This window comes from Acromyrmex echinatior, chromosome 1 (assembly GCF_024713525.1).
Source record: "Acromyrmex echinatior isolate Ae372 chromosome 1, ASM2471352v2, whole genome shotgun sequence".
Taxonomy (NCBI): Eukaryota; Metazoa; Arthropoda; class Insecta; order Hymenoptera; family Formicidae; genus Acromyrmex; species Acromyrmex echinatior.
In genome coordinates, this window is record NC_141852.1 from 10,310,407 (window position 1) to 10,330,176 (window position 19,770).

Genomic DNA, 19,770 nt, shown 5'->3' on the forward strand with positions numbered 1-19,770 from the left:
CATCTGATATAATATACTTTTATATTTTATTAATTAATAACCCATAACGAGACTTATTGTACTTAGTAACATATTTTCTTGTGCTAGTTGATATAAATTGAAAATATTATTAAACAATTGAAAAAAAAAGAATTTAAAAAAATTAAGCATTAAAATATTTAAGAAAGGCAAGTTCTGTCTTTTAATTAATTTCATGCAAAATTGATTTGAATGTCAAACATAATTAACGAATTATTTACAAAGATAAGAATAAAAATAAACAGTGCTTAAATTTTCGTTAAGATTCATCGTTTTCTAGACATGTATACTACTTATTATTATATTGCAAAATTTTCTCACAATCAGTTATCAATAAGTATTATAAGATGATACTACAAGATAGTAAAATTTTTTATGCTGATTTAATTGAGTGGTTAAATAATGTCAATTTGTAAAGAATGAAAGCATGAAAAAGTGTCTGCAAGAATGTCACGTTAGTTTCATCATCATTAAAAAAAAATTGCGCACAATCTTCGGTCTCGAAGGAATGGAAAACTCGTTAAGAAGTTAAAATAAAAGAAGTCGATACTCTTTTGCTTCAGCCGATGGCACTCCAGCTGAGACAAAATTATTTGAATAATCAGATCCTACCTTTGTATCTCAATGCCAGAAACGAGACGAAAGTCTAATGCTTCCGTGAGTGATTAAACCATATTCAAACGACTGAAAGAACTTCCAACTCTCTCTCATAAACTAAGAAATATTTCTTATATTCTTTATACTCGTTGGTGTAGATACACTTACACATAATATAAAGCATATGGGAAATCATTTTTAATTGCAAACTTTACAACGAATCCAAAGACAAATTTCATCATTAAAAAAACTTACTTCAAAGCTATTATTGTTATTTTGTATTTGTTATTTTTAATATAATATATTTTATTAATTATAAACTTCAAATAAAACATATAATATTTTTTAGGTTTAATTATTCAGTTTAAAAAAAACTTCTTATTTAGTATTCATTCAAATTATTCATCAAAGATATTTAATGATTAAATATAAATTCACTTCAAGTAATTCTTTTACAACTACCTGTACAAATTTTATCAAATAAAAATGCATCGATATAAGAAATTTATATATATCTTGCTGCTTTGTGTATTTTAAATTCGTCTAAGTGAATAGACGACTTTTTTTTTCTAACTTTATAGAACAGCAATATATGCTTCTGATGCACAACTCTCCGGGGAAATCAGAAAGGTTATCAAACTTGAAAGGATATAAAACCGGTTAAGAATTCACATTGGTCGCGTAGTGACTGTACTTCAATGTTATAAAATTTCTATCGGAAAAAAGAATAAATGCATATGGATAAAGCACACACAAGAAAATACATGGAAATGTTTCCCAGATACGATCAAGTTCACTATAAATGTTTGAGTTACATGGCATATTTAGTATACAATTAAAGATACAATTGACATGTAACTCAAATGTTTGTATATAATGTTCCTATAACTATTTTAATGCCGCATTCTAGAGATTAATTAAAATTAAAAACTTCAATTTAAATAAAAATCTAATAATCCTATAAAATTATTAACACAATAGTTTCCAAGTTATAAGCCAATATCATAATGTTTGTGCGTACGTAAATACGTTTACTCATACACCGATTTATTATCTGTTATTGATTTTTATATCTCGGATGATATTAATGGTTCAATTAATTTTCTCTTTTGAGTTCTCATGAATAAATGTAACAGTACCTACAGCAATCAGCTGCAAATTAGATACTGATAGTATATGTATAATATATGTATAATTACTAATATATTTTATACATTTGTAATATATTTCATAATGCAAATATATTTTTACCAAATATATTTTATTACCAATCAAAAAATTATATTTTATATTATAATTTTTCTCTTTAATTACGAATTTTTAACAATAAATCAGATAAATAGTTATACAAAATTGAATTGAAATTAATCTATTAATAATAAATATGATTAATAATCATTTGTACGTTTTCATCATAAATGGATTGATTAAAATATGCAATATAAATGTTAAATATTTTCTGTCCTTTTATTTTATACTCATGATATTATACGTATATGTATTTTAAGAAAATTGTTGAATATTACTTTCCTAGTTTATATAATATTTAATCCCAAAAACACATATGCATATAGTGTATATATATATATGTATATATATGTGTGTGTGTGTGTGTGTGTGTATATATATATATATATATGTATATATATATATGTGTGTGTGTGTGTGTATATATATATATGTATATATTAGGTGTTGGAATTAATTCGTAGCGTTTTACAAGTGATGGGAAGTATTTTCATTAATGTATTTTTTAATGCTCATGTGAAATAAATAACATTCTTTCATTAAAAACGCTACGAATTAATTCCAACACCTAATATATGTGTGTGTGTGTATATATATATCATATATATATATATATATATAACTAATCTGTGCTTCGCGGGTTTTCTCCATGTCTTGGTCCATTCTTGATGTGCCAACGTTTCGTGGGCCTTGCAGTCCACTTCATCAGGGCGAGGAGCAGCCTGATACTGAGCTGTTCCAGGTCCTTCCTTTTTATGTTACGCTACTTGTTAAGGTGGGAGTTTTTTTGGTGGTGGAGGGGGGGGGGATTAGAGTGATGGAGGAGACAGATAGTGGAATCTTGGTCGGTCTTTGCTGGTCGGGAGGATGGTCTTCCATATCTTACTTATGTTATAGCCATTATCCCTGTTTAGATTGTTAGGGTGTTTTTATATTTCTATGGCTTCTCTGTATTTTCTTGGGAAGTATGATGTGGTGTTGGTTATCGTGGTTGCTTGGTCAAACAGTATTTGATGTCCTGTTTCGACGTTATGTTCTGATAGTGCCGACTGTGTAACGTGTTTCAGTCTGACGTCTCGTTGGTGTTCTTTTATCCGTAGGTTTTCCATATATATATATATATATATATATGGAAGCTAACGCAATCTCAAATTCCATAAAAAAAATATTTAGAAAGAAGAAAGATGAAGAAATAAAGTAACACATTTGAACTTGGCAATCCTGTTCTACTTTATTCTATAGATAAGTCTTATTTCACGTACAGTATACACACATATTATTTCCCAATCTAGCAAATATAAACATTTTAAAGGAATTTAAACAAATATTTTATATTTCAAAAATGAGTATCAATATATTTTTATACAGTTATTACATTTATTTTACTTCCTTCTTTTTTCATTTTTCAATTTTTATTTAAATAAATAAATTATCAATATAACTTAATTAATATATCTTCATTCAAAATCATAATTCTTAATAATTTTAATTATGTATAGAGCGCCTGACAAAAAGTATAAATAATGATATTTTTATCAATGTAAATGTAAAAATTTTTCTTTTGCAAAAATTAATATCATTGTTTATCATTTTTTACCAGTTCGTTCTGTGTCTGTAAAATTTTATATTTTCTATCGTTTCTTTTTATGCTAATTTATTCAACAAAAAATTTGAGGCAACTGAGATTTATTTTATAATCAGCATTCTGATGCATAAGACATCAAAAGGCTGATAAATGATGCATGATATAGCAAACTACATTTTACAAGCTTTATAAGAGTGCAGCCTTTGTGCATACTTTGTGTACATGCATAATAAATCGATACAAGTAATTGTACACACACATTCAGAATTAAATATTTATTATATTAATTAACATAATCCATTTTAATCCATCCATTTTAGCTGGCAATGGCTCTAAAATGTTATATTTATTGCATTATTCTTTATTGTATCATTATATGCTATTAGCTTAATGTGTAGCTTAAATCTATATATTCTTATCTATTTATATCTTTTGTATAGCTGATACAATTTTCGCAGATTCATGAACTTAAATTAAAATTAAAGATAACCTGTCACTTACCCACAATGTACAGCAGCGCAATTATCATAACAATCACTTGAACTGTAAAATAAAATTACATTCAAATCGTAGTAAATAACTGTAAATTATTTATTGGATAACTGTAAATGTTATTTTTAAGAGTAACTGTGCAAGTAAATATATTACAAGATTAACTCTACAAGTAAATATATTATAAATAAAATATATTAAAAATTATAAAATAAATACTTACTTCACATTATAGTTACTTCACCGTCCGATGTCTCGCAGGTCCTCCTCCTACTTATCTTCTCAAGTTTCTTCATCGTCACTTACACAAACACAGTACAAAACTTTCGAAAACTATTAATTACATTCGCACGCTCGTTTTAATTATTAGAATATTACGATTACGTGATACTTCCGATTTCAATCTTATTATTGTAAAAGTATTATTGTGTCATATTGTGAAATAATTTGTAATTCTTATTTATATGTCAAACAAAATTGTACAAAATTATCAAACTTTTATAAATAACTATTGTGTTAATATACGAATTGTTAATGATATAAAGAAATTTATCTTCAAAATTGATCAATGCTAATTGTTGAACCGTAAAGAATAATTGCGTTTTATATTTCTTAGTCTTATGCGTTTTAAATTTCTTAGTCTTTATTCCAACACAAAGAATGATTTATGCCGTTACCTGCCTTCTCCAGTCGCGGAGTTTGAATGATGTGTGCAGCAATTTTTTATAAATACAGAGCGCGTTAGGAAAAAGAAACAAAGCCATTTATTAATCGAAATAAATTCAAAGTATTGTAAATGTATATAGCGAATATTCTATTCGTTACGTTTCAAACTAGTTATTAATAAATGATCTATTTTAACGGCATATTTTTTTGTTCATTCACTCATATAATCCAACGACGCACATACTCCACTACACTTTTAATTAAAAAGATAAACTTAAGTTACTTTCAAATTGGCCAAAAATCCAAAATCAATGTACAAAATTACAAATTTATACACTAAAAAAAAACTAATAATAGCTAATAAATGTTCAATGAAATAATTCTAACTAAATGTTTTGTTAATATAACAAAAATAATTTTTAACATAAATACGGTAGAAAACGCCAATGATCGGTCAAAGTTAGATGTTCCGAATAATATAATATTCTTGATTTATAAATTTAAGATATAATCGCTAGTCGAAATATTGAGAAAAATAATTCCAATCAAATTTTCGATTAATATAATATAATAAAAATAATTTTACTTTAAATATTGGGTACTTACTAAATATTGGATCATCTAAAAAGTATCCGCGGTTTTTTGTCACTAGATGGTGTTGATGGTCTAGTGACAAAAAACCGCGGATACTTTTTAGATGATCCAATATTTAGTAAGTATTGTATTATAAAAAATGGTTAGTTATATTATTATGTTTTACAATACTTATCAAATATTTAGAAAAATAAAATTATTTTTAAGAAATAAGATCGACCATGTTAATATATACGTAAATAGATAGCGCCAATAATCGATCAAAAAGTTAGATGTTCCAAATAATACAATATTTTTGATTTATAAATTTAAGATATAATCGCGAGCCGAAATGTTCAGTCATTCGCATGTATATGAAGATCAAATTTTCTCAGATGTGACGCCGAAACGTTCGGACTTTCAAACACAATCAATCTGAGACAGATCATCTATACACAATCATCTAACCATTTTTTAATACGATACTTACTAAATATTTAAAGAAGTAAAATTATTTTTATTATATATATTAATCGAAAATTTGATTGAAATTATTTTTCTCGATATTTAATAATTATTATCAGACTCTTTCAGTATACATACAAATTCTTAGTGACCGCGTTGGCTAATTTTCGATTATTTAAAAAGTGAAAAATATGATGTTTATATAATGTTTTCCTATTAAGATCTTTAACTTGAAAATAAATTTTCTCAAATAGTAAGATATTGTATGATAGCATAAAATTTTCCGCGTGTAATCTACTAACACAGGCGAATATTTGTCTTCATAACTAGCGTTATTAAATGCAAATATGCTTCAAAATGTTTTAATTGAAATCAAGTAAAACTTACAGTTGAATCAGTATGTTTAAAACTCAGTTTGTTAGAATTATTAATTATATAAGTCATCAGTATCTCCCGAGGCAAGGCGAGCTTAATACAAAAGTGTATTTTCCTTATATTCCAAGCAGTTCATTGTCAATAAAGTTTCAACGAACGCATTTAACGCAGTTTATAAAGATCCTCCGGCGTCGAGCATGGCGAGCAGCGATTAGTCGCGAAAACTTTTCTTTGGATTGAAAAAGGGACGGTTCCCAAAGTTCGAAATCAATTGGAGCTCTACGTTATTCGGGCAAAATTACATTGGTCGATTAGCCTCTCGAGACAGGTCTTATTGAGTCAAAAATCCACACGGGAAGTTTCGCAAGTAAACACAGAAGTTCCGTTTCCTCTCATCTGTGGTTTCGATCGCGTGTCAAATTTGAGTTTTCCAATGTGGTTCTAGCGTAGAGTAAACTCGGCACACCGACTATTGATTTTGTGAAGGGTACCGAGGAGGTCAGAAAGAGTGAGAGAGAGAGAGAGAGAGAGAGAGAGAGAGAGAGAGAAAGAGAGAGAGAAAGTATCAGAGAAAATCGAGAGTAGATGAGGTCAACCTCTCATTCAGGTAGGTTTATGTCTGATGGATGAAGTCTAAGTTATATGGTCTTTTCCGGAGTTATGTTTAGGGTTATCCTTGAACACAAATTGAACTAAGCCACTCTTATAACAGGTAAAAATCAATATATACTTTAGGTTAAAAAGATCAATATATCGCTTGAAGCTCATTATTTAACAAGGATGAGTAATTTCTAATATTAAAAGCAAAGGTCGCTGTTGGTTCAATATTCCGGATTTTTTTATATTTCATTGTGCATTTGTATTGATTTTGGTATTGTCACGTTAAAATAGATTTGTTCTGATTCACTTATCATACACAATAAGAATATAAATACGTGTACACGTATAAATGAATTAGTTTATTCAACACTAGAATATAATTAGTTTACATCTCATAATATTAAATTATATTAATTAAATTATAAGAACGAATCAAATTATTAAAATAAGTTATTAAGAAAAATTTTTTAACAAAAAATTTTGTAATTTATAAATTAACACAAAACTCCTATAAAAATTCAAAATATGTCTTAACACAAAAAGTCTAATTTTTTTTCCCAAAAATCATTTTTTTCGTTAGATAAACAAGTTAAATTAAGATTATATACTTTAATATTTCTTAAATCATAAATCATTTGAAAGATGTTCATCTTCATAAATTTCACGCTCCGACAAACTCTCTCTCCGTAAACTTCTTTAAACATGAAAACTATTAAGCTTCAAATTGAAGTAATAAAATACACATTATGTCAAACCAATTAAATAAAATTAATGATAAATATGAAATTTTAACGTAGGATTCAGTTCTCGTTCATTGTCGTCAAATCTTTAAAATATACTTTATAAATTGTGTACTTTGATATTTAAGAAGCGTTCTATTTGAAATTTAATATTGGGTGTTAAACGATCCAACATATCTCTGTAACGATTTCTTACTACGGTGCATGAATAAAGATATCCGAGGTTGACGCATATAGGAGCACTATAAAAATAGTTTTCTGAATACCATACTGCTTTTATGCATGCTCTTAAAGTTTAACATCAAAATATTTGTCATATAACGTTTTGTATACTTTTTTTGGCATAAATCGCATCATCTGATTTTATTGCTTATAAAATAATAGTATACAATAACACTATTATTTAATAGGAAGGCAATTTTGCATCTTGAAATTTATTTTTATACTCGATGATATAGAAAAAAAAGATCGTTTGTTTAATAATAAAAATATAATAAAGTATATTTTATATTATCATTATTGCCATAGAATAGTTTTGTTCCACTGTCTTATATCTATCTTATAATATGAAAGATACAACAAAACGTTAATATCATCTTAATAAAGATGTTAATAAAGTAAAGCAATCTTGATCGGTACATTGATGACAAAGATAGCCAAATGGATATACAGACATGTTCGTATCGAGAGCCATGATTTATGACAGAGAGATATCGAAAGCTGTAATCGGGTGCTATGACAAATCTCACGAATGATTTGCGGCAATCTGCCGACAGAATCTGCTCGCGTTGGAATCTGTCCAAAATTGATGGTGCGTTTTCGTCGAAAACGTAATGCGTTACGCATTCACGAACGACGAGTGCTAGGCGTATCCCGTATATCAACCAGCGAGACATGATTTAATGGTTATGAAGATAATGTATGTATACGACGACGCAAGAGGGAATAATTGGCCAGGTAAACTGGGTTAGAAATCCCACTAAATCCTTTAGCGCTATTAATGAATGTATTTTTGACACAATCTCCAAACAGATGAAAATAATCGCGGAAGTAGGAACGCTATTTCACAACCGCTTAGCACTAAAATGCATCGTAGATTAAAATTTTGAACAGAATGATTCAAATCGCACAGCTGTATATTTTATAATTGCAAATATAAATTCTTCGGAATTGCATTATATTTTATTATAATGATAGGTTACTATATCTTAGAAACATTATGACAGATAAATTAACCTACGTTTTGATAGTCAGATTAAATTCGCAGCAAAATCAAAAATTTAGAGAATATCATTAAATCTTTAGTCAGACGAAAAGCATGGAGAACGAAAATAATTCTAATAAAGAATTCATACCATCGAATCATACTATCATATCGTCGAATCATACCATCTATCAAGAAAACGTAAAAGAAACAGAAGAAAAGATTTTTATAATCGAAGACACGTCGGAAGAAGAAGAAGAAAGATTCTCAATAAAAGAAACAAATTCTTTCCAAAAAAAAGCAATGAAGGAGAATAATGAAATATCACAAGAGATGATCACGTCAATGAAGGAGAATAATGGAATATCACAAGAGATGATCACGTCAATGAAGGAGAATAATGGAATATCACAAGAGATGATCACGTCAATGAAGGAGAATAATGGAATATCACAAGAGATGATCACGTCAATGAAGGAGAATAATGGAATATCACAAGAGATGATCACGTCAGAATCCTTTCCTAAGGAAGTCGATAATACCGAGAAATATGATAAATCAAAATGCGAGATCAACAATTCAGAAAAAATTGGCGATATGGTGACGGTGACGGCCGATAAACGTCGATGTCAACGTCCTCTTCGTGATATAATTGGCAAACGAGAGCAGCGTAGAGAAGAATTGGAAAAGATGGAAGGAGATCTGCGACAACGTCTGGATATGCTTGAGTGCTCGATACCGGCGGTGATGATATGGAATATTTGGAGAATGTCACAAGGCGCGCCTGTCTGCAGGATCAAGCGTATTTTGGAGAAACAATTTAAAGACACGAGAGAACTCTCTTGTCGCAGCACACCGAGCTGTCATTACGATTGCAGAGTACGAGAAGTTGAGGCAGAAAGAAAACTGGCATTGAAAAAGGTGGAGGAAGCGCGAACTCTTTGGTCGGAAAAACTCGCGACGTTGGAAGAAAGAAAAAGAAAACTTGACGAAGCCAGGAAGATTCAGGAAGAACAAAGAAACGCGATAGAACGGTTAAATGAAGAAAATAGAATGCTGCAAGAAGCGATGGAAAAGAAACCAATAGAAATAGAAAATGAATTGTGCCAGTGCGGTGACACGCAATGTAAACAGAGATATCTCAGCAAAGTCTCTAGCGTGACGTCCATCGAATCCGGAGACATTCAGTGTCTGGAGAAGCTGCAACGATTAGCGGAAGAGGAGATGATAACAAAGCGAGAAATAACCGAGTTGGAACGCCGTGAGGAAGCTTACATGAGAACACTTCAGCAGGCCGATGAATTGTGGTCAAAAATGGAGGGCGACATGGTCAATACAACGAGCGCATTGCAAGAACAATTGGACATGAAAACTACCGCCAATCAACAACTTGCGAATCGTGTATGCGAATTGGAAGATGCGCTCGAGAAGTGCCGGACAAGACTAGTCACGTGTAGAACAGAACTAGAGAAGTTTCTAAGTATTGAGAAAGTTGAAGCTACGATAGGTCGCGACGATGACGTTGCAAAAGTGGTAGATAAGGAAGTTGCGGTAAAGGCTAAAGTCGTGCATCGGCCAATCGGTAGGATAGATGACATAGCCACAGTAAAGGACGACGAAGTTCTTGCGAAGGTCGAAGTTGTGGATGAGGAGGTATTAGCGAAAATCAAAGTCGTGGACGAGGAAGCGTTAGCAATAACCGAAGTTGAGGATAAGGAAGCGTTGGCGAGAGTTGCCTTGATCGCCGATATAGAACCTCCTTTTATCATGGACGATAAGTTCGTCTCGGTTAAACCCGATTTGGTTGATCTTGCTGTCGATCGTCCGGTAGATCTTGTACAAATCACAGATGTAGAAAGTATAGTTCGACCGGAAGACGTAGCTTATGAGCAACAGAAATTTGAAGAAGCTCGGGAATATTTGGCACAATTAGACTCGTTAGAAGATCTGTATACAGATGACGGTGTGCCGTGCGCACCTGATTTCGTATGCAACGATGTGGTGACGTCACCTACCGGTATGACAGATGAGGAACTTACTGCGTTGGGTGTGGAACATCCTGTACTAACAAAGGAATATAATGAAACCGTGATTACTGAGGAACAAGAGAGGCAATTTAAAAAAGAAGAATTAGTAAAAAAATTAGACAACGCTGTTGATGAGGTTGAAAAAAGAGAAAAGAAAGAAGATGAAATCCCTGACGTTGAAATTGAGAGAAAAATTGCCGAGAAAGTGGAAAACGGGGTCGCTGAAGTCGTAGACGTTAGAGAAACTGTAACACGGGCAATCGAAGAAGCTGAGGATGATAGGCTGGTAACGATGCCGAAAGACCGAGCGCCGGAAGTAAACAGCATCGAGGCTGGAAATAATCAAAATCAGGACATCGTGATACAACGGAAGACGATCCTATCGTGGATTGATGCGATCGATACAATTCGCACGACAGCAGCGGTATACAATTCGTATTACAATTAAAATTAAAGAAATATTGCAATTATATAAATATACACAAACTGTATTAATATTTTAGCTAATAATATGACATTAGCTAGAAAAAATTTAACGTAGTATGTAACACAATAAATGCAGAATATGTATATTTTTTCATAGTAATGTATTTCTGTTCCATATATTCAGAAACATCCTGACTGTCATGAAGTAAAGAAAGATGCTGATACCTTAGCAGAACAAGTTAGCACGTATGTTGGGGTAAGAGATCAGATATACCTAATATTGCGATTCATTGTTTGTGAGTAATAATCACAATTTATAAGTAATGACAAATACAAACAATACTTTTCAATTCTCACTATATTTAATAATATCCATCTCACACTATTTAATAATACTAATTCTTTCTGAAGTATCACAATACGTTATTCCGAAAATTTTTTTGAACACGGTGTCAAATTAATAAAATTTGCGTAGCATGTGTGAATAAAATGATTGAAATAAATGAATAAAAAGTGACATTTTTAGCCATTTTTAATATTATTTACGAAGAAACAAAAATTTGTTTCTAAATAAAGTTTACGCCATCTAAAAATACAATTCAAAAATGATCAAATGAATTTTATTTCATGATTATATAATTTATTTTCATCAAGTTATGATTGCTTAAACTGTGGACTTTCTGTATAAATTATGCATTTCAACAAAAAATTTTTTTCTTATTTGAAGTGCTACAGTATTTCGAAGATTTCATGCGCTGAAACACGATCTCTTATCAAAATTTATATACCAGGATTTTTAATAAATTGGAGTAAAATGGATCAAAAATCACCTTAATTTACTATTACTTTAATTTACTTAAAAATTCTGATATGCTACGTCAATTTTGACTGCATCATGTATGAAAAAAACTTCGAGGTATGTACTTGATTGAGAAAAAAAGTTTAGTTTTACCGTAAAAAAATGTTGAAAATGGCCAAAAGCGCTGTTTTTAGCCATTTAATTTACTCCAAATCCTGCCGTGGTACGCAAGTTCTACGGCATTATAAAAAAATGTTCAGCGCAAAAATTTTCGGAATATGTATTGTGGTTCTTTAAAGAGAGAAAAAGTCACTTTTTCAAACAGTATTTAATATTTAGAAAAAAAAAACAGTAATTAATGTTTTAAAAAATTTGTAAGAACGCTTTCAATTTAATTAAACATAATATTTTCGAATTAAAAACTATTATATTATTAGGTGTTGGAATTAATTCGTAGCGTTTTTAATGAAAAAATGTTATTTATTTCACATGAGCATTAAAAAATACATTAATGAAAGTACTTCCCATCACTTGTAAAACGCTACGAATTAATTTCAACACCTAATACAATTCAAATTATATAGATAAAACCTAAAGAAGTGGAAGAGGAAAATGCAACAATAAACACAGAAGGTAAGCAGGAGAAGGTGATTGAGAAGAACAAAATAAAAACTGAAAAATTAATAAGTGAAACTGAGTTACAAGACGAATTAATAATTTTGAAGGCTAAAGAAACGAAACCTGCGATAAAAATTGATTCCGAACCATTCCATATCTCTGAAGAAGTATCGGCAGAAGTGAATGCATCAATGGAAGCAATAGATGAATCAGAATTACTACCTACAAAAGAGGAAGTACCAATTGACGTAAAACTCCCTACCGAGGAAAGCGAATTTGTAGAACGGGTTGCAGAAAAGTCGGAGGAAAATTCAACGTTAGATGAAACTAAAATTTCAGACATGAAAGAAATGATACCACCTATGGAAATTGTAGAAGTTTCGCCGATTTCAGAAAAGGAAGAGGTAGAACAAGAAAACGCGATGCCGGTAGTAGATATAAAAGAAGTAGAAAAAATGATACCAGAGACAATTTCACCAACTGTGGACATAACCGAGGTAGAAAAATTCGAACCTGACAAATTTCCTATCGTAGAAAAAGCACCGATTACAATAGAAGCAATAGAAGAAAAAATTAAAGTGGAAGAGCCTATTTTGAATGAAAAAGAAGATTCATTGCTTCTGGACGCGGCAATCAAAGAAAAAATCGAAAATGAAAAACCTGCAATAAAAAAAGAAGAGATTGAAACCGCAGAAACGCTACCGATTGCCGAAATAGTAAAAAAAGAAGAAAATGAAGTCACAAAACCGTCACCGATTGAGGTCATGGAAAAAAAAGAAAAAATTGAAGCCGTAAAGTTGCCACCAATTTCGGATATAGTAAGAGAAGAAAAAATTGAAACCGTAGAATTACCATCGATTTCGGATATAGTAAAAGAAGAAAAAATTGAAGCCGCAGAGGTTTCACCGATTACGGATATAGCAAAAGAAGAAAAAATTGAACCCGCAGAGGTTCTACCGATTACGGATATAGTAAAAAAAGAACAAATAGAAGCCGCAGAATTGATAAAGGAAGAAAAAATTGAAGCGGAAGAATTATTACGTGCGGATGAAGTAACAGAAGAAAAGATTGAAATAATTCAGCCAATACCAACATTACCAACGATAAAAAAAGAAATGGAAGAGGAGATCGAAGAAGACCTGGAAAAAGTGCTTAAAGAAAAAATTAAAAAAGATGAAGATGAAGAAGTAAAAGAAGTTCCACTGCCGGAAGAAGTTAGACCTATCGAATTATTTGAAAAGAAGGAAGAAGAAAAAATACTTCAAATGGAAAAAGAGGAAATACCGACAATAGCCCCGCTGCTCAAGAAATCAAAAATAAAAGAAGTACCAGAAGAGAAAAGGCCAGAAATGATCCAGATAGAATTAAAAATTCCAATTGCTGAAATAAAATCGACCGAAATGGAAGTACCAGCGATACCATTCGATTCAAGATTAGTGCCGTATCTAATTATAGCGAAGATCAAAGAAAAGGAACCGCAGATTATACCCGCGAAGCCACCATGTACGGAATGTTGTTCGGTTAGTAAATATTATTCACTTCAATTATCGCTTTCTTAATAATTATTAATAATTGATAACAATTTCTTAACAAACACTAACACAATTGTAACGTCTTTCTGAGAAAGAATAATAGCTTTCATATACATGGTATGGAAGCATTAAATTATTCATAGTTTCTTGTCTCGTTCTAGTCACATGTATTAATAGCGGTTGACCATTCTGAATACATGATTCCTTCACTTGCAGCAACCACCGATCGAGACCACGAGGCAGTTCGAGATTCCGCAAATTGATGTACCTCAAACCGAAATCGTACAAACCGAAGTTATACAATCCGAGGTCGTACAAACCAAAATGATACAAACCGAGATCATACAAAATAAGGTCGAACAAGCCAAAGTTGTACAAACCGAGAGCGTCAAAACTGAAGTTGTACAAATAACTTCGCAGACAATTTCGATCCCTGAACCGCCCCGTATACAAAGTATTAGTGAATATTCAAAATCAACCGAGCTAAAAGCATCGAGGACTGAAATCGCTGGCGACCGTCCTGAAATAACCGGCCGAAAAATGCTCTGGCGCGAACGCTTAAAGGACCAATCGACCGTCACGACTTCCAGCATCGGATCACAGACGGATAAAACAAGCCACGTTAGCCACGATCGAGTTGTAAGAGATGAAAGAGAACGCGCGAGAGTGCCCACGGATGAACTTTTACGATCTATAAAGATCGCCGCCGGGCTAGCGCGACCGGACACAGAACGCGAGATTAGGACAATTAATTATGGCGGGAAGTCCGACGAAATGGGTAGAACAACTTGTAACTGTTGTTCATGCGGTAAAACTCCAACTTCGCCGTCGACAAGACCTAGATTAGAGGTTCAACCGCAGATAGATGCAACGCCTCCGGCGGCATCTACGTTCAAGCGTATGTTTATTCGCCCTAAAATCGATCAGCCGATATTGCATGATAGATTGTGTAGCGATTGCAAAGCGAAAATACAGAGCAAGATACCGCATGAGAGACAGCACATCGAGAAGATCATCAAGAAGATTTGTCATGATCAGGAGAGCTGCAGATATGTGTCACTGACTAGTAAATCATGTGCGATATCTCAAAAAAGAATAATCAAAAAAAGGGACCAGGCTTGCTTGGCCAAAATATCTAAGCAAAAGATTAATCCTGTCGAACAAAAAAGAAAAGATAATTTGCAGTCAATTTTAGAGGAAAAATCGACTGTGGAACCGCTATCCGCAAGTTGCATTTGCTTCAAATTAGAGAAAACTGGTGCAGAACCAATTAAAAAAGGAAACTGCTATTGTGGAGATTAAATACACATATTTATCATTTTATTCAATCAGTCGTATAATAATATATATTGTTTAATTAAATATTTCAGTTGATATTATACTGTAGCATTTATTTTGCCAATAATTTTATCCATTCAATAATATGAATAATATTAAAATAATACAAAAAAATATATGCAGCCACAATATAAGCTGTAAAAATGCTATAAAACGTTATGATAGTGATAAAGTGATAAAAAGTTTGAAAGAGTGGCTAGCAGCAGAATCATGAATAAAATGTGAAAAATGCATCAGAATTTAATCAGAGTTTACGTGAATAGCGAACTCTTGTGTTAGATCTCTGGTTGAGACAACGCCAGTAAAAAATGGAAGGATATAAAAGATCAAAAAAGAGATATATAGTATGTAATTTTCGATAATATGATCTTTACAATGATATATTATATGCGAACAATTTCATTATATGAATAAATGCTTCTCCGTGCTTTTAATTCATTCGTTGTAGCGTATAGTGCAACGATAAAATCAAATATTAAATTTATATTCAAATGTTTTTTATACATGTATATGTACCTGTAATATATCAATATATCGATTCAATTCAAAGTAAACAGACAATTCGAAAAATATAAATGTTTCATTTTAATCTGTATTTTAAAAATTCAAGAACATTTTCCATGCAAATCAACGATATTGTATAGACTATAGACAAATCAATACGGTTCTATATTAAATCAATTCCCTTTCGTTATTCTACGCGTTCTTCAATAAGTAATTTCAATCGTAAATAACAGAAATCAAACAGCGCAGAGATCTATCCGCACAACGAATGTTTAAGGACAATCTCAAAAATTTACGCTTTTTAGACATCGTGCGATGTTTTCTGTATATTCTTGTCATCTGCAAGTATTGATCGGCGCTCCGTTCGCCTTTCATCCCAGTGTAATGGCTAAAATCGAGACTCACCGAACGTTGGCCAAGGTGTGCCTGCGGGATCGCAGGTTGTGGTACCCACGTAGCTCGCCGATGCTGCCCTGCTCGGCCTGCATCCTAGCTTGAGCCGTCGCGGCGGCAGTAGCAATCACGTGGTGTTGGTGCCCTCCGGGGGCTCCCGCCGTCGTGATGCTCCTACGAGAACGCCAACCCGATCTGCTGCCGCTCGGCGTAGGCGATTTTTTCGGTTGATAAGGTCTGAAAATGGCGTTGGAAACGTACGTTGGCATACCAACGTATTCATCGTTAAATGACGAGGCAGACCGCGTGTATAATATATTATGCATGTACTACCGACATAAAAATTTCTTAAATTATCGTATCAACGAAATCGACCGAATTCCTATAACTTTATTGTTTCTTCGCGAAAGCACTTTAAATGTCTTAATTAATACGTCATGATAATGTTTACTGTTGCTGCGTTACAAGGATCTCGCCTTTAATATCGTCCTTTATCTCCAACTTGTACCCTTATCTTTTATTCTTTCCAGATTTTCTTTTCCTTTTTTTCGCCTTACTTTCTTGTTCACTCAAAAACTTCAACGTACTGAATGATTCATAAGATTCTTCGTGTAGATATGAAAAAATATCCTAAAAAAAACATTCTCAGCCAAATATAATAATATGGAAATGTGATGTCTCATATAAAAAAGAAGATAGGATATATTACTTGTAATATATAGTAGAACATTATTTGAAGATTTTATCCTATCTATAGGGATATGTTCGTGTGAGCCACGTCGTAAATTCATTATATCCGTATTACAGAATTAATGCAGTGACGGTAACGGCCTTTCTGGCGCGCATTCTCTTTCTCTGTCTCCCTCTCTCTAGACGATTCCTAAATTAATTACAACGATTAACTAGCTCGGGTCATTGTATGAGGCTGTACAACTAATTATAAAAGCTGCCCTGATCAATATCGCGCATTATATAAATCCGTGATTACAATTTATTCATTATCTGTTTATCATACTAGTAAAACAATAAAACGTTAAATAGATTTCTCGGAAAATGCGCCAAGCTTTTAATCTGATCTCGATTTTGAAGGATCTCAAACATGATTATCAAACATAATATATTATAGATCGACGTGATATGAAGTTTGCTGTGATAAGATTTCTACTTCGCTGGCTACGGTAACCGGATGTAGGGAAATGGGCCATGACAGAGATAGCTGACACCTCTGGACCTGAGAGACGACAATCGTGTTGCTGCAAGGATCTTTGTTGTTCATTTTTCTCTTTTTCGTTTTCTTTCTTATCTGCTTTTGTCACTGTGCGTAATACAATACGAGAATGGCTAACAAAAGTGAAAAAGGCGTTTTGTTGTAGAGCTGTCGGGCAGCGCATATAGCAAAAGATTTCTAAAAAAAAATGTAAGAAAAACATGGTTACACTGTTACAGTCGACTGTGTTTTGTACATTTAACCCTCACCTATGTCCAATAATGATCCGATAAAAAGAATGCAATGCGGACAATTATCCAAAACAAGATAACTCCACAAAAATATGTAACAAGAAAGTACTTATACAAAGTGAAACAAATAAGTTGTTTATAGAAATAAAAAGTGACCTACCGAAAAATTCATAAATATATATAAATGGATTCTAAAATAGATTTAATAAATCGTCCTAAAGTAGATTCAGAAAAATATTTTTTCCATATTTTTCTCTCCTCTTTTTATAAGCTGTTTTTGTTGTATCGTAAATGAAAAATTAGATGCGTTGAAATTTTGTTAAATTTATTTTTTGCTATAATGGTACGTAATAAAATATTTTGCGAACCGATAGATTTACGCTTAAGGCCGATATTTATCGTTGGTTTATATATTTAAGAGTGTTTAAGTATAATCTTAAGGTGTCATAAGCCAATCAGAGAGCTGCATTAGCATGTCATATTAAGACATTATTTAAGACGGTCTTAAAATAAGAATGGATTATGAATACCACCCACAGAGTTATATTAGCATCTTAAGATATTACTTAAGATGATATTAGAATAAGAATCGATTATGTATATCGACTTTAAACTACGTAATAATCCATCAGTTCTCACCATAAATTTGGCAGCAAAAAAATAAATTTAACAAAATTTTAACACGTATAATTTTGCATTTGCAGTAAGACAGAAACTGCTTATAAAGAGATTACAAATAAAATAAATTTTAAGTAGATATACATCTAAAAATAATTTTGTTGGACCATCCAAATAATTTACGTAGAACTTTAAAATATATATTATGAGTAATGTCGCATAAAACTTTTAACATTTTAGCAACCAGTTTAAACGTTCTATATAATTATGTTGAGGTCCAACAGAATTATTTTCAGATCTGTATCTAGCTAAATTTTTAGATATTTCAACAAAACCTTGCCCTTTCATGTAATAATTTAAAAACGATAAATACATATATACATAAGAAAGTTCTAGCTCTAATTTTGTCGAAAAGTAATGAATACGAACACAGTACAGAATAAACGGATCGCGCTTGTCGACATTAAGTGCACCAATGTTATTGCGAATCAGTTCGTATCACAATCACAAATCAATACAGATTATTCTGCGTATTAATCAAATCGATCCATTCGTTGCATGGCTTTCCGAGCATTAGCATTCATACATTACTTCCGCCGTTCTCTATATGTGCTTTGACGGATAAAGGCTTACATTCTACGTCGACAGATTCTGAATTATCGCTGACAAACCAGTTCTATGATACATCCCAGTTGTATGAATACCGATGATGTATCGCTGATATGGTGCTTTTCGCCGATGAGAGAGAACTTAGCATTTTGATACGATTGTGACTGCATTCGTCAAAGTAACACATGTATATATATATATATATATATATATATATATATATATATATATATCCACGAAACGTGCCGACATAATCCGCAGTTACAATATCTGTTAGAAATCAACATCGACATTAAACACTATTAGATCTCATCGATTGATCGCGATTTTAACGGAATGTGAAACATCAACAGGTTGCTTTATGACGCGGAATAAGTCGACGATTCGCGAGCGGTCAATGCATCGAAGGCATCGAAGCACGTGTACGAATTTCTGATCAACCAGATTGACTATAACACGAATTAATCTCACGAAGAAAAGGAGAGAGAGAGAGAGAGAGAGAAATGAAATTTCTGATCGTCCCAGTACGATATCAAAACCTCGTGCTGACTGCATCCTTGCATTACATAGCCATATTCTTGCACATATGCACATATCTATCATCACAATGCGCTCGTATATACGTGTCTATAGACTTCTATAGACTACTAATACGCGGAACTAAATTCTCGGATAACGTCGAAGGAAATAGTCACTTTGTACTCCCACTTCTCTTCGCTCATATTCGCTGATATGGTCGCTTCACTAAAATTCCTTCTCGATTCCAATTTCAAATCACATATGCTCTGGTGTAACGCTGAAGATGTAGCAGTATATCCTCAGCTTCCTTTAGGCCCACTCTCGTGTTCTAATTATACGAGATTCGCTTCAGAATTAGCTTACCAG

At 32.1% G+C, this 19,770-nt stretch overlaps 4 protein-coding genes across 10 annotated transcripts in view; 2 read left to right on the plus strand and 2 right to left on the minus strand.

Annotated features, from left to right (window-relative positions):
• dnc (phosphodiesterase dunce) overlaps positions 1-19,770 on the minus strand; it is a 350,732-nt gene that overhangs the window by 268,394 nt on the left and 62,568 nt on the right. For all 7 annotated transcript variants that reach the window (XM_087409475.1, XM_087409484.1, XM_087409480.1 and 4 more), the window contains one exon: positions 16,213-16,437. In XM_087409475.1, the coding sequence (XP_087265601.1) occupies positions 16,213-16,437 (225 nt within the window). The remainder of the gene's footprint in view (positions 1-16,212; positions 16,438-19,770) is intronic.
• The window catches only part of LOC147910951 (uncharacterized), a 204,891-nt gene that overhangs the window by 99,318 nt on the left and 85,803 nt on the right, over positions 1-19,770 (minus strand). The gene's annotated exons all lie outside the window — the stretch shown is intronic.
• Positions 7,204-12,227, plus strand: LOC147910953 (uncharacterized). The gene has a single exon (XM_087409492.1). The coding sequence runs from the start codon at positions 8,678-8,680 to the stop codon at positions 11,036-11,038; it is 2,361 nt and encodes a 786-aa protein (XP_087265618.1). The 5' UTR covers positions 7,204-8,677; the 3' UTR covers positions 11,039-12,227.
• Positions 11,177-14,004, plus strand: LOC105146038 (uncharacterized; the record flags this gene model as incomplete). Its single annotated transcript, XM_087408507.1, has 2 exons — positions 11,177-11,308; positions 12,400-14,004. Coding segments are annotated over 2 exons (1,725 nt in total), but the record flags the coding sequence as incomplete, so codon positions are not given.

What these genes read in the sequence shown, in the direction of transcription:
- LOC147910953 (XM_087409492.1), top strand. Translation starts at nt 8,678, where the DNA reads ATGGAGAACGAAAATAATTCTAATAAAGAATTCATACCATCGAATCAT.